This window comes from Onychomys torridus, chromosome 18, assembly GCF_903995425.1.
Source record: "Onychomys torridus chromosome 18, mOncTor1.1, whole genome shotgun sequence".
NCBI classification, from domain to species: domain Eukaryota; kingdom Metazoa; phylum Chordata; class Mammalia; order Rodentia; family Cricetidae; genus Onychomys; species Onychomys torridus.
The window spans coordinates 10101372-10128834 of NC_050460.1; the positions used below are offsets into that span (position 1 = coordinate 10101372).

General features: G+C 45.6%; 1 protein-coding gene across 1 annotated transcript in view; it reads right to left on the minus strand.

Moving 5' to 3' along the window:
• The window catches only part of Clic5 (chloride intracellular channel 5), a 96250-nt gene extending 69469 nt beyond the window's left edge, over positions 1-26781 (minus strand). Inside the window, exon 1 of the mRNA XM_036168253.1 lies at positions 26410-26781. Within this exon, the coding sequence (XP_036024146.1) occupies positions 26410-26472 (63 nt within the window). The 5' untranslated portion in view covers positions 26473-26781. The remainder of the gene's footprint in view (positions 1-26409) is intronic.
• Positions 26782-27463: the final 682 nt, after the last annotated feature.

Below are 27463 nucleotides of genomic sequence, written 5' to 3' on the forward strand. Positions count from 1 at the left end.
TGGTGTATCTGTGAGAGAGTTTCTAAGTGAGGCTAACTGAGGTGGAAAGACACATCCCATGTGCTGAGCCAAGAGGAAAAAAGGAGCGGTGCCAACACATTCAGAGAGGAGACAGGGAAAAGAGACTGGAAAGCCGCCTGGCCTGTCTGTTTTCTGAGGGGCAGTTTAAATACCCTGTGGGAGTGGTTTTGAGCATTTCTAGGGGAGGAGCTGTGTTTGGTGGGCTTTCTGAAATAAGGCAGCGCTTGGGAAGAGAGAGAGGTTGGGGAGGAGCTGAGGTGGAGCTTCCACCAGAACATCCCAAATAGTGCGAGGTCCTTAGTCCTTGAGAGCCTACTGGGGTCAATGAAGGTTCTTTCTGGCTTTTCCAGCTGCTCACTCACCAGGCAGAGGACCAAGATGTACTCTCCACGGCCCTGCCATCCTCCATGGCTCAAGCCCAGGGAATAGCATACTAATCCAAGCTCAATATAACCAAGCTTGTGAAAGGACAGATGACCCTGACGAACTGTTTGTGCTGAACTCCAGAACGGCCCTTAATCTGAGTCATTTCCCATGAACTACTCATATGTAGTACGAGTAGGGAGTTGTGCCTCTCAGTGTGGTTCTTGTGTTGTCCATGCAACGAGAGGCTTCTGCTCTTCCGCTGGCAGTCAGTGGGAGATGCTAAGAATAGTAACGAGAACCATTCATCCTGTGGTCTCCACCCAGCACGTGACTCCATTACACGCTGGTGAACGGAGACCTCTGCAGAATGCTGCCCTCCTGAGACATTGGTTAATCGCAGTACTCAATGAAAACTTTTCATGACAGTGCCTTGCCAGGAGTCACTGCTTAGGTTTTAGAACTCAACATACAATGTTATCTTCTGCTGTCCTTGGCTGCTCATAAGTGCTCCCACATCTTCTCCCAAGCTACTGGGGCTTCTGAAGAAAGGAGCATATTATACTCACCTCTGCATTTTCCTCAGTGACTTTATATACAGACAGGACTGAGGAAAACTTGTCTGATTTATTGATTAATAGTGAAAATCAATCTGAGAGCAATCTATAAATACATTTTTTCATTGTATCTATAATCACAGAACTAATGTCATAAGTGGTTGCTTTGGTCTGCTGAGGCTGCTGTAAGAAAGTTTCACAGACTGATGTGACTTAATGATGATCTTCTTGTGTTCAAGATGTGTTCATTCTATCCCAATGCCACTGAAAAGTCTTAACTCAACTTTGAAGCCCAAAGTCTCTTGAAATTGACACCTAAATCAGGTAAGCAGGTGTCTGAGGTGCAGTTCTTCCCTAGTGTGCACCCCTTCCCAGCTCTGAGCCTGTGATAGCAGACAGGCTATGTGTTTCCAAAACATAGTGGTGGGACAGCATATGTAGGTGCTCCCAAGGGGGGAGCAAGAAGGAAGAGAATGTGAACTAAGAGAAGAAAGGGGTCACAGTATGAGGCGTGAAATCCCTCCTGTGTATCAGGCCTCCAAGCCAATCAGAAAGCAGTTGGTTACCCATCACTGTCCTGCCACTACCGCACCAGTGGGCACGTCTTGCCTGGCAGACTGGCATTGCAGTATGCAGGGTTCAGTACTGACTTGAGAGGAGATAAGTTGTGGGGGGATTTAGGGAGAGTTGGAGGAGAGAAATAGGCTTAGAAGGTCCTATTTCATTATATACATGTATGAAGTTCTCAATAATAAGGAACATTTTTAAGTTTTGAAAATATGTTTTGATTTGATGCCCTCCCTTCTGAGCCCATTGGAGTTGTGGTTTTCGGGGGTGGGTGTCCTGTTCCCAATTAGACTGAGGTCCTGGTTCCTACCTGTGACTCTGAGAATTCCCCTTCCCAATAGTTAATGGGTTGACCCATCCTAAGAGCTCAGTTCAGAGGCCTGGTACGTTGAAACTGAGGTAATGGCTCCATTCTCTGCAGTCACACTCCCCTGTAAATATACTAGTGTTTAGCTGCTGTGGGCTCTTGACATTACTTCTGTGAAGAAGGGATTGCTGCAGCTAACAAAAGTCAGGCAGTTTTGTATTCTAATTAATGCAAAAGCATTAATTAAGAAAACAAAGAATGACATGAAAAAATCCTTGGTTCAGATGTAGGTCGGTGGCTGTCAACTCAGCATTCACCATGGTTCCATGTCTCACCTCACTGTGAACCAAGGTCTTGGGCCACTTTTACAACACCACATAGTTGATGTCAGCAAAGGGATCAGATAGTATAGTTTACTCTCAATGGGAATGCTTTAAACAGCTATTCGACAAGGATTGTCTGCTCCTTTTCTCTTCTGAACGTGGTGTATGAACGGACAGAGTGCCGGGCAAGCTGCGTCTACCCTTGCCTGGACTATTCCTCTTCCTTGTTACCCACAGGCTTCAGCTGACCCTATCCCCACTAGATCTGAGCGTTGATGTCTTAGTCCACTTCATGTTGCTTCAACAGAATTCCTTGAACTCCTGAGGCAACAGCCAAAGAATCAGCCCTGGGCTGGTTTGAGGAACAGCATCCAAAGGTGGCTGGTGTTTTACTCTGGGTTCAGATCCTGAAGTATGGCTGTGTGTAGGCTAACAGGCACTCAGTTCATGTCACGAGTTCTCTCCAGTGACATCTCCACCCACATGCCTGTATTTGTTTGTGGGAGAAGAGTTAAGAGTGGGAGCTTGCAATTAAAGCCCCATGTACAAGACACAGCTCCTTTTGTGAACTGTCGAGCCTGGGCTAAGAATGTCTCCCTCCCTGAAATGCTCCTCCACCTGTAAAGGAGGGTCATGTGGACAGAACTGTTAGGAATTTAGCTTATGTGGTTGTCCAAACATTCTCTACAGGCTACACTATGTTTTACAAAATATTTTTAAGATCAAACACAAGAGGGCCATGCTGCACTCATCTGAAAACCTGGCCCACAGTTTCACTGCAGGTGACTCCAGTGTCGTGAGATTATTTTTTAAGTGGTTTCCACTCATGTTTCAGTCACTAGTTTCTATTCTACTCATGAGTCACCAAGTTAAAGAGGCAGCAAGCAACAACAAAAAATAATCCTTCGTCTTAACTGTTTTCTTTCCTTTGTCCTTTAGAAAAGCATGACCCACAAGTCACCATGAGGCTCCTACCCTAAATCCCAGCAACTACACCAGACTCTCCATGCCTGCAGGTGAGCTTGCTATAGCAACAACAGAAAGGTTTAGTAATATCCATCTTTCCAAGTAAGCTATAAGTAAACACACTAAAAAAACCAAAGCCTGTTACATATAAGGATGTTCCTACTCTCTCAAGCCAGCAAGATTGCTCGCTGGGTAAAGGTGCTTCCCACCAAATCAAATGACTTGTTTGTGATCTCTGGGCCCCACATGGTGGAAAGGAGAGCCAGCTCCTCCAGGTTGTCCTCTGACAGCTGCTGCCCTTGAAGAAGGAAGCCGCTGTGATATGAGCTGTCTATGGAGAGAGCCATGTGACAGGAAGCTGTGGGTAGCATCCAAGGGGCAAAAGACATTGGTCTTAGACTTCACAGAAGTGAATTCTATCATGAACCACCAGAACATAGAGGGGTCCCAGAGTTCCAGGTGAGCATTAAGCCCTGGCAGATCCAGTGATTGCAGCCCATGATGCAATGATTGAGCACAGGACTCAGCTTACCTTAGATTTCAATTCTGCTTCTTTCCATAAAAGTTTGCAAAGATACTCAAAGTCAAAACAATGTATATTCAGAACAAAAATAATTGGGACTCGAGAGATGGCTCAGTGCTGAAGAGCATTTGCTGCTCTTGCAGAGGACCTAAGTTCTGTTCCCAGCATTCCAGTTAGGCAGCTTATAACTGTAACTCCAGCTGCAGGAGATCTGACGCCCTCTTCTGGTCTCTAAGGGTACCCACAAGAACATGCATATACCCGCACACAGACATACACACATATACATAATTTTTCTTTAGACTTTAAAAAAATATTTAATTGTAACAACCAAAGGCCTAAGGGTAATAAAAATTGTTCTCAGTCCTATGGATTGAGAATGCCAAACTTTTCTGTCTTGGGTTTAAAAAGCTTCCAGATTTGATTATATGCAGAACTAATGTTGGATCTGGGCCCATCATCCAAGTATGAAAATACTGGTGCTGGTTGGGTCCCAGCTGCTATGGAGTACTCTGACCATCACACTGGAGGGACTCTATGGGTTTCTCAAAGTTCCACATTAAGAAGTTGATGGCAGGGGCAGGCAGGAGGCAGGTCTCTGGACTGTGTCTCAGGATCACAGCAGATGCCACCTGTCATGTAATTTGGCTGTCATCTATAATGACCAAATTGCCAAGCTTGGTTGTACCCTCTCCCTGGGCACAGCCCAAGTGCATGTCTCCATGGTCTCTCCCCACACCCTCCCTTTCATGCTCATTGCTCCCTTCAACTGGATGCCCCTCCTCCTCACCCCCCAGGCACGCCAGCTGACCCTATTCCTGCTGGGACACTGAGTCTTCATTCACTCTCTGTTGCTATACCAGAATACCTTGAAGCTGGGTGATTTATAAAGATGGGAGTTTTATTTTTCTCACAATTCTGGGGTCCAATAAGTTCAAACATGCCAAGGAATTCTGGTGAATGAAATGCTCTGTTTCAGAGATGGAGCTTGGTGTGTTGACCACTGAGCTGAAGGCAGAAGGGCTGAATTTGAATCCTGTTCATTAGAAAGGTACCTGCAAAAACTAACCTCTCAAAGGGTCCACTTTCTCATACAACCACACCGGCAACAAGTGACTTTTCAAAAAAGATTTATTTTATTTATTTTTTTATTTTTCAAGATTTATTTATTTATTATGTATACCGTAGAGGGTGCCAGATCTCATTACAGATGGTTGTGAGCCACCATGTGGTTGCTGGGAATTGAACCCAGGACCTCTGGAAGAGCAGTCAGTGCTCTTAACCTCTGAGCCATCTCTCCAGCCTGATTTATTTTATTTTTAAGTGTGTGTGTGTGTGTGTGTGTGTGTGTGTGTGCGTGCGCGCGCGCTCATAAGTGCAGTGGGGGCCAGAAAAGAGAGTCAGATTCCCTGGAGTTGGAGACACAGGTGGTTGTGGGCCACTTGACAGGTGTAACTGGGAACAGAACCTGGTGGTCTGGAAGAGCAGCAAGCACTCTCAACCACGGACCCCATCTCCAGTCCCAACACCTGAGGTGTTGCGGGGCACATTCAAAAAACAGCGGCTGGCAACTTCACTTCTCTAGGTCTTACTTGCCCAGTGAATTCTTGGGGAATGTACTTTGCAAAACGAGGATTTAATGGTAAAGGTGTAGGCGACGCTGGAGCGGAGTTACAGGTGCAGAAAAACAGTGTTGGGACCTGTTTGTGTCACCAGCCTGACCTTTCCAAGGCTCTGTCCCAATGCCAGATGTCTATGAAGCATTTCCCCGGCTGCTCAGCTTGAAGTGGCAGCCTCCTGTATGCAGCCCCACATTTGCTCCCTTGGCCTCCATCTTGGCTCCTGCTGAGTTCTGCTGAACAGCAAGAGACCTGTGTGGAAGCCTGGTCTGATCAAGGGCAGATACTCTGATTCATTTTTGTCATATCTGAGTCTAGCACAGCCGCGGCCTGGGACATTGAAAGTGCTCAGAGAATTTTTGTTGACTTAAGATAAAGTGCTGAAAAGCTGGGTGTGGCCGAGCGGGCTGTAATACCAGCACTGAGTCAGTAGAGATAAGAGGATTCCTCGGGCTGGCCAGCCTGTCTAGATGAATCTGTGAGCTAGAGGTTTCCTGAGAGAACCTGTCTCAAAACATAAGGTGGAGGTGACCAAGGAAAACAGTGTCAATCTCTGACTTACACACACACACACACACACACACACACACACACACACACGAGCATACATATGTACATACAGTAGCGTACCCAAACACCCAGGAACATGAATGCACATGCACCACACAAACACACACAAAAACACACAAATACATACACAATGAAATCCTGAGACTTGTGTTTCTTGAAGGAATAAAGCAGAAAGTTTGTAAGAGCCAGAATAATACCAGGAAGTCTGCTGTGAAACAGAAATGACTGTGTAAACAAGAGAGAACAATGGCAATATCAATGGACATGCTGAAATGGAAGGGGAAATTTCTCTGTGTTCCACCCATAAACCAAGAACCACAGGCACCTAGTGACCAATGGGAGAAATTGCCTCTCCCCAAGATGAACCCTCCTATTGGTTATCCAATAGAGAGTGGTCAGTCCCTGAAACAAGTATGAGCAAACAACAAAACTAAACTCAGCAGGTTGCATTTGTACATTTGTGCATACACATACACACGTATGTATGCATGTTACAATAATATCAAAGAAAAAGAGTCTATCGACTTGAGAGCGTGGGGTGGGCATGGGAAGGAGGGAAGGGATGGGATTCTATTTCAATTAATTTTGGTTTTGCTTTGTTTTGTTTTCAAGACAGGGTTTCTCTGTGTCACAGTCTTGGCTGTCCTGGAACTCACTCTGTAGACCAGGCTGGCCTCGAACTCACAGAGATCCGCCTGCCTCTGCATCCTGAGTGCTGGGATTAAAGCATGCCCAGCATCAATTAAAAATATTTTTAAAGCCCGGCAGTGGTGGTGCATGCCTTTAATCCCAGCACCCGGAAGACAGAGGCAGGTGGATCTCTGTGAGTTCGAGGCCAGCCTGGTCTACAAAGCGAGTTCCAGAACAGGCTCCAAAGCTACACAGAGAAACCCTGTCTCAAATATATATACTTTAAAGAAACGCTGCAGAGCTTTGTAGACAAGATAACAGGGATGTGTGCAAAGATGAACAGTAAGATTCCATATGAAGTGTGCCCCCCTGTCTTCAACACTTCGTGTGCACTGTCATGATTGTTCCAACAACTCTATGCGGGGACCTGACACAACCCACTGACTGTCTACACGCTTCATGGAGAGTGATGTCGCCATGCTCAGTGACCATGTCCTTCATCTAGTGTCATGTGCCTCACACAGGGTCTCTGTTCACCATCTTCCCTGGCCCCAAACTCACTCTAGATGTTTCCCCCATATTGAATTATGAAAGTGCAAGCGTGTAAGGGGTAACTGTCCCATTCAGAAAAAAAAAAAAAGAGTTTCCTATGCATTCCTGCAGCCATAGACATATACAAAGGTCGTACTGTAGACCAGCATTCTACTAACTGTAGTGGAGCAGGGTGTAAAGAACATGCATGTGCCAATCAGAAAGGGGCATGTTTGAAACAAAATCCTGAGGTGTTTTCTGAAAGAGAAGAGGAAGAGGAGGAGGAAGAGCTTCCAAGCCAAGAACTGGTGTCAGGAGGCCAGGGCTGCAGCACGTAGACCTGGTCTGATGGCAGCAGCAGACAAGCCTTTTTTTTTCCCACTCTGAAACTCACACTCTTCTGGGTAGAGCCGGGGGGACTGTGATGTGCTCCCCAGCAGGCTATGATGTTCAGTGGTTTGGATCCTTGGTGAATTATGCCATAATGGACAGTTTGGAAGAATTTAGCATCATAGTGCCACTTGGAAGAAATACGAAAGCTCGGACACCCCCACCCCAGACATTCTGATCTTGCTGCTTCCAAGTAGGAACCAGCATGTCATTAGCTGCAGGGTTTGAGGTTCCCCATAAGGCAGAATGCTATATCATGGTAACCATGGTCAGCAGAGGATCAGCATAAGATGGAAGAGGTTAATGAATGCAAAGAATTAAACACTGGTGTTTGGCAGGCTGGTAAATAGAGATATTAACTGACACTGTGATTTTTTAAGGAACAATTTAAAAACATATATTTTAATTTTGTATTATAGGTAGGCACCTCACATTTGTCCCAGGGTTTGAGACTTCACAATAGTCTTTGTGTACATAACCTATTTCCAGAAAGGTTTTAAGACTACTCAAACTAAGGCTGGAGAGATGGCTCTGTGGTTTAGAATACTTGCCGCTCTTCCAGAGGACCCAGGTTCTATTCCCCACACCTCATGGTAGCTCACAAACTTCTATAACTCCAGTCCCAAGAATCTGACGCCTTCTTCTGGCCTCCACAGGTACTGCATGCACAAAGTGCACAAATATGCACTCAGATAAACCATTGACACACACATAAAATGAAAAGAACAAATGAGTACTAAAAGATGGCAATGTATTACTAGGAAAATATCTCTTACATTCTTTGAAACATCTGCTACACAGTGTTTCACAGTGCTCACAGTCAGAGTTAATAAAACAACTTGAGGTTGCTTGATACATAAATAAAACTGCTATGCTGCTGCGTACTTAGCCTGTTTCTTTAACCTTCCTTTAAGAGGCCAATGCAACAACCTCACTTGCCTTGGATTTCACATATAATTAATTTTCACAATTTAAGCTAATGCATAGCTGTAATATTAAGTTATGTTCTCATCCATGCTCCTAACCCACAAATAAATCATGTGTGTATATTATTGGAATAAATGCTGGGAATCAGCAAATACAGCTAGAAAGTGATCTTACACAGTGAACATCTGCCGTAATGCTGAGAACAAAATACAGATATTTCTTGACAAACAGTAATATTTGTAATACTGTTCATTATCTTGTCAGCTGAGGGCAGTTGCTGTCGTGACTTCATCCCTTGTAACACTCTGTTAAAGATTTCTGTGGAGTGTTCCGTTCCTTCTCCATGTGATGCTGTCTGTTAGGGACACACACAGGGACAAATAGGCACAGGGACAGACTCATAAGACAGCATCCAGACAGGCACAGATTCACGCTAATATAGACAGACAGAAAGCAAGGAAAGATATAGGAGAAAAGTAGAGACTTCAAATCTGGGCCGGATCTTGGTTGAATTCCATCAAGGGGAAGTGCTTTATAATTTATTTTTCTTAATGTTGACACTGAAAAGTTTTGAGTACTCTGAGATATTATTAATGTGTTCAAAGTGACATGCTCAAGCTCAAAATAAGGTAGAGACATACTAAAAGCAGTTAGAAAGGGGAAAGATGGACACAGGTCAATAGAGTAGTAATGACAGAAACAAAACATATCATGGATTCCAGAGGAGCCATTGCAAGCCCCCTTTGCCCCCAGTTCAAGCCAACCATTACTGTTCCACAACACAAAATATACACATCTCTAAGTTCCATCGCTAACCTGATTCTGTCCTGGGATTCCTAGCCCAGGGACCCTGGTCTCCATCTTTGGACACCATGGGGTACACTACAAGACCACACCCATAGGAGACTCTTGATAGACAGCTGGTGAGGTAAACTATTGGCTGAGCTCATTTCTAGCAAGCAGCCTTTCCAGAAAATGTGGCAAATGCAGACTGTGCCTGAAGACTGTGTGAGACGTGAATGTCTGTGAGTCAAACCAGGAGTGGCAGTTCACAGGTACACACAGAGCCAAACTGTAAATAGGTTCCTGAGAGTGACAGCAAATGCTTCATGGGAGGGTTTCAACTGCAGACAAGTTTGGAAGGGCTACTGAATTCTGTCCTGTCGAGTCACCAATTTAATTTTCTTGATGGACCTAGCATGTGTTCACACCTAAAAGATGTGTGTGTGGTATGTGTGTGCTAAATCACATGAATACCAATATGTCAGAATAACAGTTCTAATTCTACATCAGCATTTCCCACCTCTTATTTGTATCTTGTAAATAACTTTTAAAGGCTTTCTCCTAACCTCCCTCATGATAATTTAAGACCATAGATGTAATATATATCTGTTTGTGCTTGGGATGTGTACTTGTAATTTCAACATAAAATAATGAGTTTTTAATCTCACAAGAATAAATTTTATTCACTGTGAGATAATGTTTCCCCTCCCTAAGAAGACCTCGGTATCTGTGCAGCTGTCCACATCTGTATGTCATACACACTAGTTGGAAGGAGACCATGGCATCTTGCAGGGCCCCTACTGTTAACAGCTGTCTTAGAGAGCAGCTCTGGTCTTTTAAGCAGTCCTTTCCTGAAACACATGGTAGCAGTGGGAAGGCTGGATGGCTCCAGCCAGTTCCTCAGCTCAGTGGACATGACCTGCTTTCCAGATCTCAGGAGACATTTCCATGAGGCCATGTGAGTAGAAAACATGGTAGTTTATAAGAGGAAACTTTCTGTAATTCTTATTTTTACACTGTCATTGCAAAGTATAAAGTATGTACATTCTTAAAATTTTTAATTGAAAAAAACATTTTCATGCACATATTTTTGATTATATTCCGTCTCCTCCTCCAACTGCAGGCAGAAGCCATTTTGGATGAAAGAGAATCATATAGCTATTTAACATTTTCTAGCTCCCATCATCAGGATGGGCAAGGTTTTGTCAATCAAGCAATTGGTTTCTGAGAGATTCACTGAGCATCTCAGAAATATTCAGCTCTGTGCAAACTTATAAGGGGTGTGGACATAAAAGTCAATGGTCCTGCCTTTCCATGTCTTTCAGCCTGTGACAGAAATCAGAGAGCAGAGGACTTCAACTCCTGCATAAATTGCTTTGATTAGGGGGTGCAGGAGAGAAGGCCCCTCCCTTGATCCTTTGAGTACCCATGGCTCTGTAGAAGCAACGTCATTTGAGCCTTGACAGGAGTCTTCATATAGTGCAAACACTTTCCTGTTCTACTTTACAGCAAAGACCTAAAAGAAGGGAAAGATTAAAGCCCTGGGCTTGTGGGAACTGATTTCCTAGTGAGAGGGACACATACCCTAGGCCAAGTCCTAGGTGCTGGGTCTAAATACACAGATTCCCTCTACGGCAAGCCCCTGTGGTCATTTCTCCAGCCATTGATTCCATACAGTCACTGGTGCAGGATATATCCATGCATGCAAATTAGGACTTGTATGTAATAGAGTATGGAAGACATCAAAAATGTTCTATTTATACTTTTTTTAAAGAAATAATGACAGGGGATCCTTATTGCAAACCACAGGTGGAACCCTAGCTGTTTTGAACAGAAAAAAAATGGATCTGGACGGCTAATTCATGGGTCCTGTGTTGGAGATACTAGACCTAAGATGTGTTGGTGGTGATGGCTGGTGACAAATGTCTACTGTAAATGTCAGTATGTAATTGAATTGAAAATGTTCCCAAAATATAAACACATAAATAATGGGTAAAACTGTTTTTCTATTATAAATTGTTGACCCCAGGAAAAAATTTCTGTCAAATCATAACATATCACACTGCTGAAAAAGGTCTTTCAGTATGAAAAAATTACTTGCATACCCCCATATGAAGATGCACAGTGAAACTGGCTTATATGAACTTCAACTAGTCTAAGTCAACAAAATCCAATGACTTTAAGTGGATTCTTCAAATTTATACACTTTGAATTGAGGCCAGCATGTAGCAGGGCCAGGAATGTGGTTCCAATCTGTTTCATAGTTGAAACATTCCCCAGAGAGGTCAAGTGTCTTGGTCAAGGATACAGGGAAGTCAAGGACAGAAACCACCCCAACTGTTTACCATTAAGAAAAGGTGACCTCATAGGACAACAGTGTCCTTTCTCAAGAAGTCTGCCTTCTGGGACAATTGTCTGAGGCCCTACAGATGGGCATTGCTATTTGGATGACTTGCCATCTCATCTGGGTTCCACACTGGTCTGGAGCTGAGGGAATCTTTGTTTTTGCACTGCTGTATCTATGCAAGGACATGGTACATCTTCCCTCTGTCAGGTGACTACGTCCTATCACAAAACTATCAGGGTACTAACCAGACACACAGCACATGTCAGCAAGTATGGCCTGGTAGATGCCAGATCAACCAGTAAGTGGCACAGGGATCATTTGACAAAAGAGTAGCCCAAGTGTAGGGGAGGAAGGCGGAAGTGGTGGTAGACTCACAGAAGGACTGGTCCACGTACACTCTAACACTCAGACTACAATCTCAGAGCCTAGTCATGAGCCTAGTCATACACGAATATCTCATCACATGGAGAAAAGGAGTATTAACAACCTGAATCCACACAGAACATTTTCTAAGAAATTCAGAATACTCCATCTCATTGTTAACTCTGAGGTTGCCTCATCATTCTTGGGGCTTAATGGAAAACAGTGACAGGCAGACCTGGCCACTTCCCCCTGAAAGGGTCAACTCTTTCACACCATGACAGCAAAGACCATGCCCACAGCTCTGGCCACAATACCACAATCCATTCAAATTTGGTTATATATAGTCCACACAATTCCAGTTGGGACACTAAGTCAGAGGTCAGCCCATGGTGATACTGTAGTAAAATATTATTAGAATACAGGTGTGTTCGTCTACGGCTGTTCTCATGTACCTCATGCCTGTGATAGAGACAGTGGTAACATACAAAGCTTAAAATATTTGCCATGTTATAAAGGAACATTTGCTGCCCCGACTTGGGCTATAAGAGCCTAGCCTCTTCACCAAGTATTTTGTAAATCCTTTTGGAATCTTTCAAAGGGCCCTGGATGATTCTCAGTACACTGGAGAATAAAATAACTAACTATCAGAGCTAAAAGGGACCTCAGATAGCAGCAATTCATTCAATTCCTTTATTTTAGAGATGTAGGCACACAAGCTACCTGCTCCTACCAACAAAATAGCAGGAAGCAAAGCCCCACTCCCCACAAATAGAAGTTTCCTGAGCTTCTATTTCATGAGTTTCCACTGTCATGTCCCATTACTCAAACAATTGTTGAATATGTAAGATGCAAAGATATGCATGCAAAGGTATGATAGCAATACCAATTATTAAGCAAAGAATGTGTGCCAAGCACTACGTAGCTACAGGCTTTCAGGTCTTAGACTTCAGATCTCAAGAGAAAAATATATACTCTGGGAGAGTTGGGTTTAATTGTTAGCTGGACACAACCTAACATCACCTCGAAAGAGAGTCTTAGTGAAAGATTGTTTACAATGGGTTAGCCTGTAGGGGACTGTCTCAATTAAGTTTATTGATGTGGGATGACTCAATCCACTATGGGAAGCACCATTCTCTAGGCAGATGGTCCTAAATTGTATAAGTGCAAAGAAATCGAGCTGAATACAAGTAAGTGAGTGAGCATGTATGCTTGTGACTGTGGATGTGATATGACTAGCTGTCTGGAGTTCTTGCCTTGACCTCCCCACAATGATGGACTGTAACCTGGAACTGGAAACTTAATAAAGCCCCTTTTTCTCCCCCAGTTGCTTTTGCCCAGTGTATTTGATCATAGCAACAGAAATCAAACTAGAATACTCCAATAAAATTTATGTGTAGATCCTATATAGTATGTGTGTGTTTGTATCTATATGAAACAAACACATGTAATACATATGCAATAATGAAATGTTAGTGTGTGCACTTCTTTGTAGGAAGCAGCCAGCGTGAGGAGAGGATCCATCCAATATGAGATGTTAAAGTCACCGATTTAGACAATCACTGTCCTATTGGCTTAAAGCATCATCAGCAACAAGCATAGGACCATCCCATAGAGGGAAGGTGTGAGCAATCATTATCCCACCTCATTTCTACCTCCTGTTAGCCATGCTTTCCCCACACCCCAGGCCTTCCATCAAGCGGATGACCCCGCTAAGCACTGCCTCTCATCTATTAAACTATGTATTCACTTTTTCAACCCAAGTGCTTGCCAGCTAGGGGCCCTCTGAAGCGACAGGTGCCTCACCTGTGTTAGAGGGAATCACAGCACACAGACAATGTTTCTCAAGAGCATAGGCCTGTATAAACTTCACATTATCCTCTAGGGGGACCCAAGGTGGAGAGGACTCCAAGTGCCAGTCCATGGTCTTCTCTAGTCGTATTCTTTGGGGAAAGGAGTGCCAGGAGAAGTTTCTAGGACTGTGACAGGGGTGAAGAAGGTCACTTTCTTATCTGCCCTGGAAGCAGATCTGTTGGGAAAGAGCTGCCTATTAGTCATGCAGGGAGGGAGCTCCAGGGCTACAGCTTTTGTGAGGTGCCAGAACACTCCTTAACTTTTCTCCCTCACAGAGAAATCCTGCCAGACCAATCAGATCCTTGGAGGTGTGACTCAGCTGATTGTGTACTTGCCTGACATGCATAAGCCCCTGCCTGGACTCTGGTAACCAGCACCCCATAAACCAGGCATGCCATGCATGTCTATAATCCCAGCACTCAGCAAATAAAGGCAGGGGAATCCAGAGTTCAAGGTCATCCTTAGTTACATAGAGAGTTTTACAAAAACCTGGGATAATTTGTCTCAAAACAACAACATACAAACATCAGCAAAAGCCGTAAAGTATGACAATGAGGAAGGGTCACGTGATTCCCCACATGCCTTACTCTCCCTACAAGAAAAATCTGACTGATGTTGTTGAGGCAACCAGCAACAGGCTGGTGGCTCCTTTAGTTTCTGAGCCAAATCCCAAAGATATCGAGGATGTCAACTTTTATGTTCTGACTGACATGTCTCGAGACTGACCTTCCTTTCTTGCCTGTGGTATCCTCGGGGCCTTTACTCACTGACAGCGTTAGGAAGCATTGGTGTACAACTGGGGGAGAGGAGCTTTCCACTGCACCACAAACAAGCCATCTATCTCCATGACAACCTCCCAAAATTGGACTCTTAAGAGCCAGTAACTGGGACAAGGGTTTCCTTCCTCTCAATCCAGGTAATTGGCTTGCTGCCAGGCACCGCTCACTGTACATTTTCTCTCCTGCTTTTGGGCTATTTCTGTAGTTGAATTCTTGGTTCTTTCTCCCTTATCACTGACTAATGATGGACAGAAGTGAAAACATTACTGTAAGGTCCATCAAGCTTAGTTCATGGAAACCGACAACACCAAACATGGGCGACCATGACCGTGACACAGGGGAACGCCCCTGTGCATACTGCAAGAGTCTCTTCAGCTGCATCAGGGCCAGGTGAGCCATGGTCAGATAATCCAATGCCCCCCACCCTTAAAATAGCACTTTTAATAAGCAGATCTGAATTTTAAATCTAAATAACAATTGGTCAGGGATGCCTTGTGATTTGCTATGGTCTCATCATTGGCATTTCCTTCAAAATTCGTGTTTAAACTTTGTGTTGAAGGTGATAGTATTCAGGAGTAGGGACTCAGGGAGGCAGTTAGGTCAGGAGAGAGCTGACAGGGATTTCCCAGCCTATCAGTTGAGAACACAACTCCAAGATACCATTTATGAACCAGAAAGCAGGTCCTCACCAGACAACTAACCTGCCAATGCCTTCCCCTTGAACTTCCAACCCCCAGTACTAAGCAATACTGTTCTCTTGTTTATAAAATATCTAGCCCATAATCTCCATTACAACTCTTACTTATAACTCCATCTGCCTTCCCAATATGCCCCATATTCACTCTCTTGGATCCAGCTAAGCAGAGGTCTTACTTCTTAGAGGACACAGCCTGGCATTTCTTGCCTCCAAGCCTTCATTCACACAGCACCCAGAGTGTTCTTTTTATTCCCTTTCAACTTCTCATCACTTTGCCAACTCATCCTGTGCCCCATCCCTCCCTCCTTGTTAATACACAGTCCTTATTTCTTCCTACCTTCTCCATGTGCCCTCCTATGGGGAATGCATTCCTTCAACCATCGCTCTAAGGAGGAGTTCAAATCCACAGCCCTGACCCTGACCACCCTGGTTCTTGACTCCGGTTTTCAAGCACTAACATGAAGGATTATACACAATTTCCCTGCCCATGCTTCAAATGAAACAGTTCTGAAGTCGTGTTATTCTTCATGACCAACAAGTCTCTTCCTCAGAGCCTCAATTTCACTGTAAATTCATAGTGTTTCAGCATATAAAGGAACCTTAAAGCTCAGTGAACTGATCTCCACTCAGGGCATTTGGTGCACTGACTCAGTGATCTTGGCCACGCTGGCCACGCACAGTAGGGTTACCACCATTTGCAGTATGAGAACTCATCTTTCCAGAAATGAATGAATTCACCATGTCACCACAGGGCTTTGATGTTCCTCACATGCCACACAGGCTTCTTCCAGGCATTCTTCTACACTCCCTGACAACACCCTCTGCTTGGGTATGGAAAGACTTCTAATAGGACTTGTGCAGGTTCCCACCTGCCTCAAGGCTCTCCTTACACTCCTGTGGCCACAGTAGGCATAGGAATGGTGGGTGTGGCCATGGTGGGCATGGGCATAGTGTTCGTGGCCATGATGGGCATGCCCACAGCAGCAACGGCAAAACAGCAGCTGCTTACTTTCTTCCTTCCATCCACATAGCACACACTCCAAAATGTCTGGCTGGAACTGTCTGCTGAGAGAGGGCCACACTAGATGACTTCTGGATAGTATTGTCCTAGTTAGGTTTTCCATTGCTGTGAAGAGACACTACGACCATGGGAACTCTTATAAAGGAAAACATTTAATTGGGGTGGCTCGCTCACAGTTCTGTGGTTCGGTCCATTATCATCATGGCGGGACATGGCAGAGTGCAGGCAGACATGGTGCTGGAGCTGGAGAGAGTCCTACATCTTGCAAGCAATAGGTGGTCTATCTTTCTCTCAGCATGACTTGAGCATATATGAGACCTCAAAGCCCACCTCCACAGTGACATACTTCCAACAAGACCACAACTACTCCAACAAGGCCACACCTCCTAATAATACCACTCACTTTGGGGGGTCATTTTCTTTCAAACCACCACAAGTATAAATAGAAAATGATATGATTTTATAGTTGCTGATCCCATTGCACAGAAGAGCAAATCACATGTGGTAGAGCAGGACCAGGATCCAGATCTTCTGTCCCTGAGTTTATTACCATCTCCATGTATCACACAACACAGCGGATAAGCCCTTCTAACCATGGCCCACAGGCAGACAGTGCTAGTGACTTCCATCACTTACAAGGGAGCGCTATCATACATGATTCCCTATTGGTGAAATTATTAAGGCCACTCCACGTAGTTAAAAGGGAAGTTTATTTTGTGGGGTAACTTACAAATGAAGGGGTAGGTCGCAGAGTCTGGCAAAGGTATAGGGTAGTCCGGAGGCGTTCACTCGAGAACTCTGCTCGGTCCACCTCTCGCGTCCCGCGTCCCGGAACCAAGAGAGTGAGTCCTTCCCGATCCTTCGTCTTCCGCTTCCTCCTCTGCCCCGCCTTGTGGGTGTGACCATTACCGAAGCCTCAGTGGGGGTTGGAACTTCCAGGCCAATGCTGGGATGCCTATCCACTACATCTCCCCCTTTTGTCTAAATAAGAAAGTTTTAACCTAATACAAGACTATATATAAAGGTCCTGAACTCCTTCCCCCTGCTTTCCTGCTCCCAGTGACCTGAGAATGCTCACTTGTGATCATGCCTCAAGGTTCACTGCCAGGTTTACTTCCTCTCATATTAGTTTTGGGGTCCTTCAATGATGTCACCCTGCTCCATTCATCTGCACCCCTTATCTTGCATCCTGCCACATCCTGTGGTGTGTGTGCATTTCATCTCCCTCACTGTATGCTCCTGGACTGCTGCAATCCCATTTGTTTTGGACCTCTCCTTCATCTCCCTTCAGCTTTCAGAGTCTGGCACAGGGTGGTGCTCCATAAACATCTATGCTAACCACTTCATCCATCATCTGAAATCCCCGAAAGTCCCAACTCCTCAAGTTCTTTCTCTAGCTCATATTCCCCACTTGCCCAGCTTTTAAAATTGCTTGTCACTCATGTATTACTAAGAAAAATCACAAGAGAAGAAGATCAAATAGGAAAAAAAGGTCAAAGCATTCCTCCCTTTCCAGGTTTAGCTGAGGCCAATGTGGGATGCTTCACACTAATGAGCATGTTTGTCTTAGCCTCCTCCATCCTGTAAAATGCATGCTTTAGCAGGTTCTGACTTTCATTTTGTCCTTCTCATCTCCCATGGGCTCAGTTAGTTCCTTTCACCTGGGTTTGAGCCGGTGGTTCTTTGTCTTTGGTGAACCACAGAGTGACTTTAGGTGAAAAGATACAGTTGCCTGGGGCTCTTTCCTCAACCTCCCTAAAACTAAACCTATAGAAAGAATTGAGGAAGACCACGTGAAGATCTGTGTCCATACATCCAGGGCTGAGACCCTCCACCCTCACCATTGCTTACCAGGACCACAAAAAAAAGTAAAATCCAGGCTCTTCCTGTACCAACAATGCTATAGGGTGCTTCTAAGGGCTGGGTACTCTTCCTGTACCAACAGTGCTATGGGGAATCTATACCTGAACAGTGCTATGGGGAATCTATAGGCTGGGTACTCTTCCTGTACCAACAACAGTGCTATAGGGTACTTCGACAGGCTGGAGCCCCTTCTTTTTAAAATGAAGGGCGCATCTCAGTTCTGATAGCAATTTTTATTTGTCCTTAAATAACTTCATATCTTGGAACTCAAAATGTCTTTCAAGGAAATATATACATTTCTAGCTTCCCCAGAGGCTGGCAGAGATGTCTCTTCAGTACGTAGAGCAGACTCCTTCTGAATTCCTGGATGTTGAGAAACCTTTTACACACCCACACCTTTGAGATGCTCACGTGTATTTGTGTTGCCTCCAAGAGCCTCTACACCTATGCAGGGCTTGGAAGTCATTGTAAGGGGGTGGGGAATCTGAAGAAGAAACCGGGGACCTCCAGACACGAAGGGCCTCGACTCTGAAATCACCTTCTCACCCAAGGGTCAACGCCACAGACAATTCCCATGTGAGGCTGGGAGAATCTTCCCAGAGCCAAGAGACAGGAAAAGCAACAGAGCCCTGCAATCCCACCTTCACAGGAAGCAGCTGCGAGGAAACTTTGTTAGATGATGGAGCAATTGGCAGGAAGAGTCAACTTCCAGAGTCAGAGGTGGGTGTGCTGTGTCACATCTGTACTGTGGTGACAACAGCCCCACCTTTTAGGCAATGGTCTCTGGTTGGTGAAATATCAGCCTAGTCAGAAGACTGGGATCCGAGGACAGCTGTCCTAAGGGCCAGCTGCCCTTGGTCTATGTCACAGTCTGTCAAGGAGACAAGGGGGTGACACAAAGCTATGACTTCCTGTGCCATCTAAGGGAAGGGGGTTATTTAAAGTCTTTGTCTTCTCTAGTTGCCTTACACGGGGTCACAGAGGAGGCCCTAGGCATACACCCAAATTCAAACACAGCAGACCAAACCCACCAAATATGTACCCATGTCATTTGCATTATCTTAGTTGGAAGGGAGGAAGAAAAGAACAGAAAGAAGGGAGGGAGGAAGAAAACTATGCCCTATGATGCCAAGCAAATTGCCATAACCTGTGCAGCCAGACAACCACAGCCTGACACTGTCACTTTTCTGCGACTATAGACTTAGCACCTGGCCTCTCAAAGAGAAGCAAAAACAAAATGCTTTCAAGCTAACTACTTGTCTATCTTCATAGACTCTGACCTCAACTGGGGAGAGCCAGCAGACACCCAAAGTGAGAGTACAGATCAGCAGGAAGGCAGGAGCTGATGCCATTGATTCTGGCTTTCTGTCTCTGGAGAGCCACAGTCACCCCACACCCTGCCATAGCACCTGAGATGGGCACCGTTCAACCTTTGAATGCCTGGAGAGGAAGCAGTGATGGTACACATAGATGCTAAGGATTGGGATATTGAAAGTAGAGGATGATGCCTGCCAGCCAGCCAGGTAGGCTGTCCACACACTGTCTTCCCCTTCTCTGGTGCGCTAGACCCAGTCCCTCAGTCTTCTTCCTAGAGCTGCAACAGACCACCAGCCACAGCTTCTCTTCCCTCCTGCCCACATCTCCTGGGGATCCCACAGACTATTCCCTCTTTGCCTCCCATCTCCCGCCTTTCACTGTACCCCAGCCTCCAACATCAGCAGGCATGCTCTGTCAACATATAAGCTGTGCAGGCCAGCAAACAGACAACAGGCAGCCATCACACTCACTGAAAATTCAGAGAGGAAACAGAAACCAATGAGCAAAACATCCACTCAACAGAGACAAACCCAGAAGTCAGCACCTAGACCTATAATCATCTCCAACCCAGATGACTCCATGCCAGCATAAAAACACAATCAATACCAGCCAGGGCAGGATGTCTCCACTAGAGCCTGGCTATGCCATCACAGTGGGCCCTAAATATTCCAACAGAGCTGAAGCATAAGAAAAGACCTTCTACCAGCTATATGACTCGGGGGTGGGTGGGAATTACTAAGTCCTTTAAAGAGATCCAGGAACACAAACAGTTGAAGAAAATGGATAAAACTGTTTAAAACTTGAAAATCGAAATAGAAGCAATAAAGAAAAGATGAACTGAGGGAAATTTGGAAATGAAAAATTTAGGAATTGGAACAGGAACTACAGAAGCAAGCTGTACCAACAGAATGCAAGAGATGGAAGAGAGAATCTCAGGTGTTGAAGATACGATAGAAGAAATGGATATATCAGTCAAAAAAAGTGTTAAATCTGAAAAATTCCTGGCACAAACCATCCAGAAAATCTGGGACACTATGAAAAGAGCAAACCTAGGAATAATAGGAATAGAGGACAGAGAAGAACTCCAGCTTTCAACAAAATCACAGAAGAAAAATTTCCTAACTAAAGAAGATGCCTATAAAGATACAAGAAGCTTGCAGAACACCAAATAGATTAGACCAGAAAAGAAAGTCCCTCACTACATCACAATCAAAACAGTAAACATAGTGAACAAAGAAAACATATTAAAAGTTGCAAGGGAAAAGGCCAAGTAGCACATAAAAGCAGGCCTAATAGGCCTGTATTATTATTACACCTGACTTCTCAATGTAGACTCTAAAAGCCAAAAGGGCCTGGACAAATGGGCTACAGACTCTAAGAGACCACAGATGCCAGCCCAGACTACTATAAATCCACCAAGATGGCATTTTGATTATTAACATCTATGCCCCCAATACAAGGACACCCGAGTTTGTAAAACAAATGCTACTACAGCTCAAATCCCATATTGACCTTCATGCATTCATTGATAGTGGAAGATTTCGATACCCCATTCTCACCCATGGACAGGTCAACCAGACAAAACTAAACAGAAATACTGGAGCAAACGGAAGTTCTAAACCAAATGGACCTAACAGATATCTACGAACATTCCTTCTCAGTGACTCATGAAACTTTCTCCAAAATTGATCACGTACTTGGACACATAGCAAGTCTCAACACATACAAGAAAACTGAAATAACCCCCTGCATCCTATCAGACCACCATAGATTAAAGCTGGATTTCAACAACAACAGAAACAGCAGAAAGCTTACAAACTCATGGAAACTGACCAACTCTCTACTGAATGAAAAACCAATCAAGACATAAATAAGAAAGAAATGAAAGACTTTCTAGAATTCCATGAACATGAATGCACAACACACCCAGATTATGGGCAACAATGAGAGCAGTGCTAAGAACAAAGCTCATAGCACTAAGTGCCTGCATAAAAAATATAATAATAATAGTGGGTAAGATCTCATACAAGCAACCTAACAGCATACCTGAAAGCTCTAGAACAAAAAGAAGTTAGTACAGCCAAGAGGAGACAAGAAACAATCAAATTGAGATATGAAATCAAAATAGAAACAAAGAACAATACAGAGAACCAGTGAAATGGAGGTGGTTCTTTGAAAAAATCAACAAGTTAGAAAAACCCTAATCAAGAGATAAGGTGGAGAATGTTCAAGGAAGACACCACTGACCTCCACTTGCATGTGCATATGCACCAAAATGCAAGCACGCATGCATGCACATATCCATGCAAACATATACCACAAACACAGCTGTGCACATGTGCGCATGCATACACACACATATACACACATATGGCTGAGGAGACAGTTCAATGAGAAAGCATACTTGCTGCACAAATATGAAGATCTAAGTTCAAATCCCCAGAACCCATAGGTAATCTCCTGCCTCTGTAACCCCAACACTGCCTCTGAGGATGGAGACAACAGGATCATCCCATTACTGGGGCTAGATGATTACCACCCCAACTCCAAGGTCACTGAGGGAACCTGTTTCAAGGCAAAAAAGGCAAAGAGTGACAGAGCAGAGCATCTGATGTCCTGATCTGGCCTCCAAGTGAGAGAGCATGTGCACTGCATACACCACACACACAGACACACACACAGACAGACAGACAGACAGACACACACACACGCATGCACGTGCGCGCACACACACACCTACCTCATGAAATAGCTTATGCTTTGGTGAGCTGCCTGAAAGGAGGCTGTCAGAGCAACACAGCAGCTGATAGCTATGTAGGGAACACCATGAGACTCCGTCCTGTCTGTTCTGGAAACCAGGTGACCACGTCATGTGCCTCATGACTTAACTGATGCCCTGCTCCACTGTCAGAGATTTTGGGGTCACCAGTAAAGAAAGCAACTAGTCATTTGGATCCAGAACATCACACCACATGCACATCGTGTGGAGGACTATTTGGCATATTCATGCATGGACTGTTCCAGAGTTCTGTGGAGAGAATCACTAACCAGCCCAGCAGCAATTGTTAATTCAGTCTCGCTTTCTATCCACAGCCCTCCTGACCACAACACCCCCAGTTTACTAGACAGTCAGGATTTTAACACACACTATTTTAGTGTAGCAGAAGCTGCCTGCCCTGCACCCCCGTGGCTGTCCATAAGGCCTGCCCACTGGAGTCACTTTGGGGTAGCATTGAAAAGACTACTCTGAGTTCTGACCTTGGGGACTGATGTCATCAGCCTGGGAATGTCCTGCCTCCAGAGCCTTTCACTTTCCCTAAATGACTTGCCCATGTACCCAAGTTTAAGAATCCATAGCTTCTGCTGATCCCCCTAGTCTCAGGAAATGACTGCGGGAGACTTGTCCTCCACGATTCCTTCTCTTTGGTAGCTTTCTGCATCTGGGCCCTAGGGTGCAGTTAGGAGCGGAGGGAGGTCTTGATGCAGCCTGCTCAGAACGTCCTGTGTTTGTCCTCTGAAACTGCTTTCTGTTTCACTTCTATTCTCTTGCTCTTTACCCTTTCCTTCACCATATTCATGGCCTTCTCTAACCTGGTACACTCCCTTTATGATCAAAGTCCAAGCTCCAGATGATCTCATCCATTCTCAGAATATCCCTGCAAGTGAGAAGGGAGCCAGGCCTGGGCTCTCCAAAGGAAATCAGGGACACACAAATCCAGTGACACTCTACTTGCCACACAACTTACAGGAAGGTGGAAGGTAAGAGAGCAATCTCCAACTCACAAAGCACTTTTGCCTGTCTGCTCCCATGGAATTTTCACAGCAAGTTGGTGGTGACTGCCTTTGCTTACCCAAAGCACCACACGTCCACACCTTCCTGCTCACATCTATTCTCCCAGTCTAAGCACCACAAACAGTTCTCTTCAGCCTCCAAGCATCTTGCTTTGGACAACAATGAGTTGTTGCTATTACTGCTATCATCATTGCTATTAGTTAAGAAGAGGCCACAGAAGACGGTGGGAATTGAGTAATTTGTTCATAGTTCATTAGAGTCAGAGAGATGACTTAGGTGCAGGTTTTGTGTAACATCGAGAGCCTAACTTGTCAGAATAAAGTATAAGGGGCTGATGATGAAACTCAGTTGGTTGAGTGTTGGCTTAGCATTCATGAAATCTTGGGTTCCATCCTCAGTACCAAGTATATTGGACAGGGTGGTGCATTCATGGCATTCAGGAGATGAAGGCAGAAGGATGAGGAGCTCAAGGCCAGCTTTAGGTACTTATGGAATTCAAGGCCAGCCTGGGCTACAGGATATGCAGGTAAATAAATAGTACAGGGATTGACATTGGTGTTTGGGGGAAGACGATGTATATGGAGTATAAAGTGCCAAAACTGAGTACTGAATACGAATGCTGTTTAAGGTCGACTTAAGAGCATTTCACACACTTTCCCTGAGCACAGGATTGCTCAATGGTATCATGACATTAATCCCTTGGGTATTAAAGCCTTGGGTATTGAAAGGGAGCAAACCACAGTCCACCAAGTGCTGTGACTGAAAGTATCACAAGGTCCCGTGAGTCATAATGAACTGTTCTCTTCCTTTTACACAAGAGTGAAATAATCTTCATGAATAAGGATGTGAGGACTCAATGAGATAATCTCTCACCGTGCTTCACATGACCTGCGATGCTGCCATTTATCACTACTATGACTATTCTTACCACTGCAGTAGAAACAGATGAGACTATTGAGTGCATGGAAAGAGAACAACTTTGAAACTCACTGAGCAGTGGTGGAGGACAGCAGACTCAGTGTTAGGCTGAACTGGGGGCGGGGTTTCTTCACAGGCTGTTTAAAATGACTGACATAGCTCCAGATGAGGCCTTCTCCATATGAGTCACTTCAAAGGAACCAACCCACCCTCCCCTTTAGAAAGCACCTTTGCTACCCAACACCAGACTCCCAGTGACATTCTTTCTGTGGGAATCCAGGAGAGAAACTTCACATTTGGGGAAAGTCTGATTCTGCAAACCGTGTACCAGCTCCTCCAAAATGACACCACTGGAGGCTCAGAGCAGCATACCCACTCAGCCTGTTTGTTTTTGTTTTCTGAAACAGGGTTTCTCTGTGCAGCCCTAGCTGTCTTGGAACTCACTCTGGAGACCAGGTTGGCTTTGAACTGAGAGATCCACCTGCCTCTGCCCCCCAAATGCTGGGATTAAAGGCGTGCGCCGCCGCCACCACCAGGCTCAGCCAGCTTTGTGTATACTCTGTAACCATAACAGTGACCAGAAGCCCAAAAATGAGGAGGAGGATCAGAACATCTCTGCCATCAATCTGGTCTTAGAGGCACCAAGGGCTGCCTGGCTCTCACTAATTGCTTCTCTTTAGAGAAAGAGCAGATGAGAGCACAGATATTCTAGAATTCTCTGGTGGCTACTTGAGCTGTGGAGTAAGCTTTTTTATATAAATAGACAAAATCTCCAAATGCCTGCCAACATGAAATTCCAAAGACACAGGTAGAATTGGTCTCCACGCCTGGTACCAGGGCAAAGGGCTCCTTTGGCTCAAAAGAACCAATTTGTGTTTGAAATTTCTCTCAGGGAACCCGACACCTTGAAGTCCCTACTCCCAGGGACTTCCAGCAAGTCCAAGAATGGCTCTTTAAGGAAAGCGGCCAGGCTTTGTGAAAGCCGGGTCCATTCACCCCCACTACACACACGCACACCCTGCTGTCGGCCTGGGCTCCTGGGCTCCGGGCACCCTACGTGCCTCCCCTTGGCCCCATTCTGTCCAGCCTGGGAGGCCATAGGGTCTTGTTTGTTACCTGGGTTGGCCAGCACACCTAATACTGCCTAAAGAGGATTTAGATCATTTTGTAGACAGAAAAACCAAGTTGTAACAGATTATATATTAGACATTCTATATGTATATTGAATAGTGTGTGTGTGTGTGTGTGTGTGTGTGTGTGTGTGTGTGTCAAAGGTGTCAATAAAGTAAAGATGTGTTCAGGTTTACACAAACCTAAAACTTTCTGCTGAAGTCTATTCAACTGGCTTGGACCGAGTGGTTCCAGCAAATTAACAACTTTAGGCTTCCAGGTTATATGCATGTCCTTTAAACACCAAGTGTGTTCTCAGCACTTTATTCTAGGAAAACTGCACTCGATTTTATTCCCTTTTGTGAAGTCTAGGTAATCAGGCAGCAGAGCTCTCCCCCTCCCCCAAGTCCTGGCAACTCAGCATGCCCAGAGGCTGCTTTCCTCCCGCCTCAGGTTTCCAGGTTTCTGCTTCTGCAGTGTCCGCAAGGAGGGCTGATCAAATGTTTCTGCCTATGCCCGGCAAGCCTGGCCTCATCCTTCTCCAGCAGCTTGCAGAAGAAATACAGCCGCTGTCTCGCTACTGCTCACGGAGTGCCCAAGAAGCAGAGGGCTTAATTTGGTTCTGCAAGACGCTGCTCCTCTGCAGCAGCCTTGAGGCGGGTTGACTGGCAGGTCCCCTGGTTACCTGAGACTTCCCTGCAGTCATAATGAGGGTGACAATAACAGCGGGGAACCGGGTGTTCCTCTTCTCCCCTCCAAGCCACAAAGCAAGAAAATAGCTTTGTGACCTTCACTTTTATTTTAGTCCCTCTGAATAAAAGAGGAGGGGTGCTAGGAAATGCTATTTTTTGTTTTGCCAGAGATCATTTTTTTCTCAATGCTCTTCCTTCTCTCCCTCTTCCATCCCTACTCCTTCCTCTACTGTAGAAGAAAAGTTGACTGGTCCAGCCAGGTTCTCCTGTCCCTATATCTGGGGACATCCTCCAAGATCAGCCAACATTACCGCGTCCCTCGGAGCTCAGAATCCACGGGGGTGACCTGTCCTACCGTGCTTGACAGACTGCGAGTCAGCTCTCCAAGAAGACAGCCACCTGCTAGGTTGAAGCTCACTCACCCCATCCTCCTGGGAACCCCTTGCTTAAAAGCCCTCTGCAAGGGCAGGGCGCTGGGCTGCGCTCCCGAGGGAGGGTCCCGAGTCCCAGAGGGATCTGCGCCCTGACACTTGAGATCACGACAGGGCCAGCACGGAGAGAGGCCCGCGATGTCGACCTACCTTCACAAAGAGCTCGATCTCGGGGTCCCTATCGTCCCCATTAGCTGTCGCCGGGTCTGTCATGCCGTCGGCGCCCCGGGCCGCGGTCCCAGGCCGGAGAGGCGCCACCTCTGCAGCACTTCAGGCTCCTGTTCACAGCGGAAGCCTCTTTTCTGCGCAGTGTTCAATTTTTTTTTTTTTTAAAGACCACCTATTTCTTAATCAATTTCTCCAAGCAAGGGCAGTGATGCCTGAGAGATCAGCGTCCCAGGTGTCACAAGGAAAGAGCCGACTCCGGGAGCCAGCAGGGGGCTAAAGGGAAAAGCGAGCGAGCTGTGGGATTGACAACAGGTCCCGGTCCCGGGAGCAACAAGTGCCTGGCTGCTGGGAGGTGTCACAGGATCCGCGACTGTCAGCGATCCCGCGCCGCCCAAAATAGACCGCGGCCGCGGGGCGGGGTCAGTCCGGGCGGGGACTTGGGGGGTGGAGGACGACACCGTGGGAGTTGGTCATCACCCTCAAGACCCCTCAGTGCCCGAGGCTCAGACAGAACTAGCTAAGGCAGTCCCCAAAGGCCAAGAGGACGTCCTGCAGGGGGTAATGAGGAGCAGAGAGGAGATGGGGGGCGCAAGAGGAAGAGGTAGAGAGTCTGTGGCTTTCGAGATTTTTAAATTTTTATGTTTTTCAATAAAGCAGTTCAGCTAGCCCAAGTTACTCTGCTACCAAAACGATTCACTTGAAAGGCAGGCAGAGTGTCCTGGAGAAAAGGACAAGAAGGAAGTCCTGAACTGGGAGCAGCGTTTGCCATCTTTATATGGAGCAGGGGTGAGGTGGGAGCCTGTGAGAGGCAGAGGGGTGAGCCCACAGGGTCCGCAGGGTCAGGTCAGGGGTACTGGAGCCGGGGATCTGAACATTTCAACTTTATGGGTCCCCCCAACTTTCCCCTTGCATTGTTCATTTTCCTCTGCTTTCTATTCTTTTCTCTCCCCCCTCCTTCCCCTCTCTCTCTTCCCCTCTTCCCCCTACACACACACACACACACACACACACACACACACACACACACACACACACA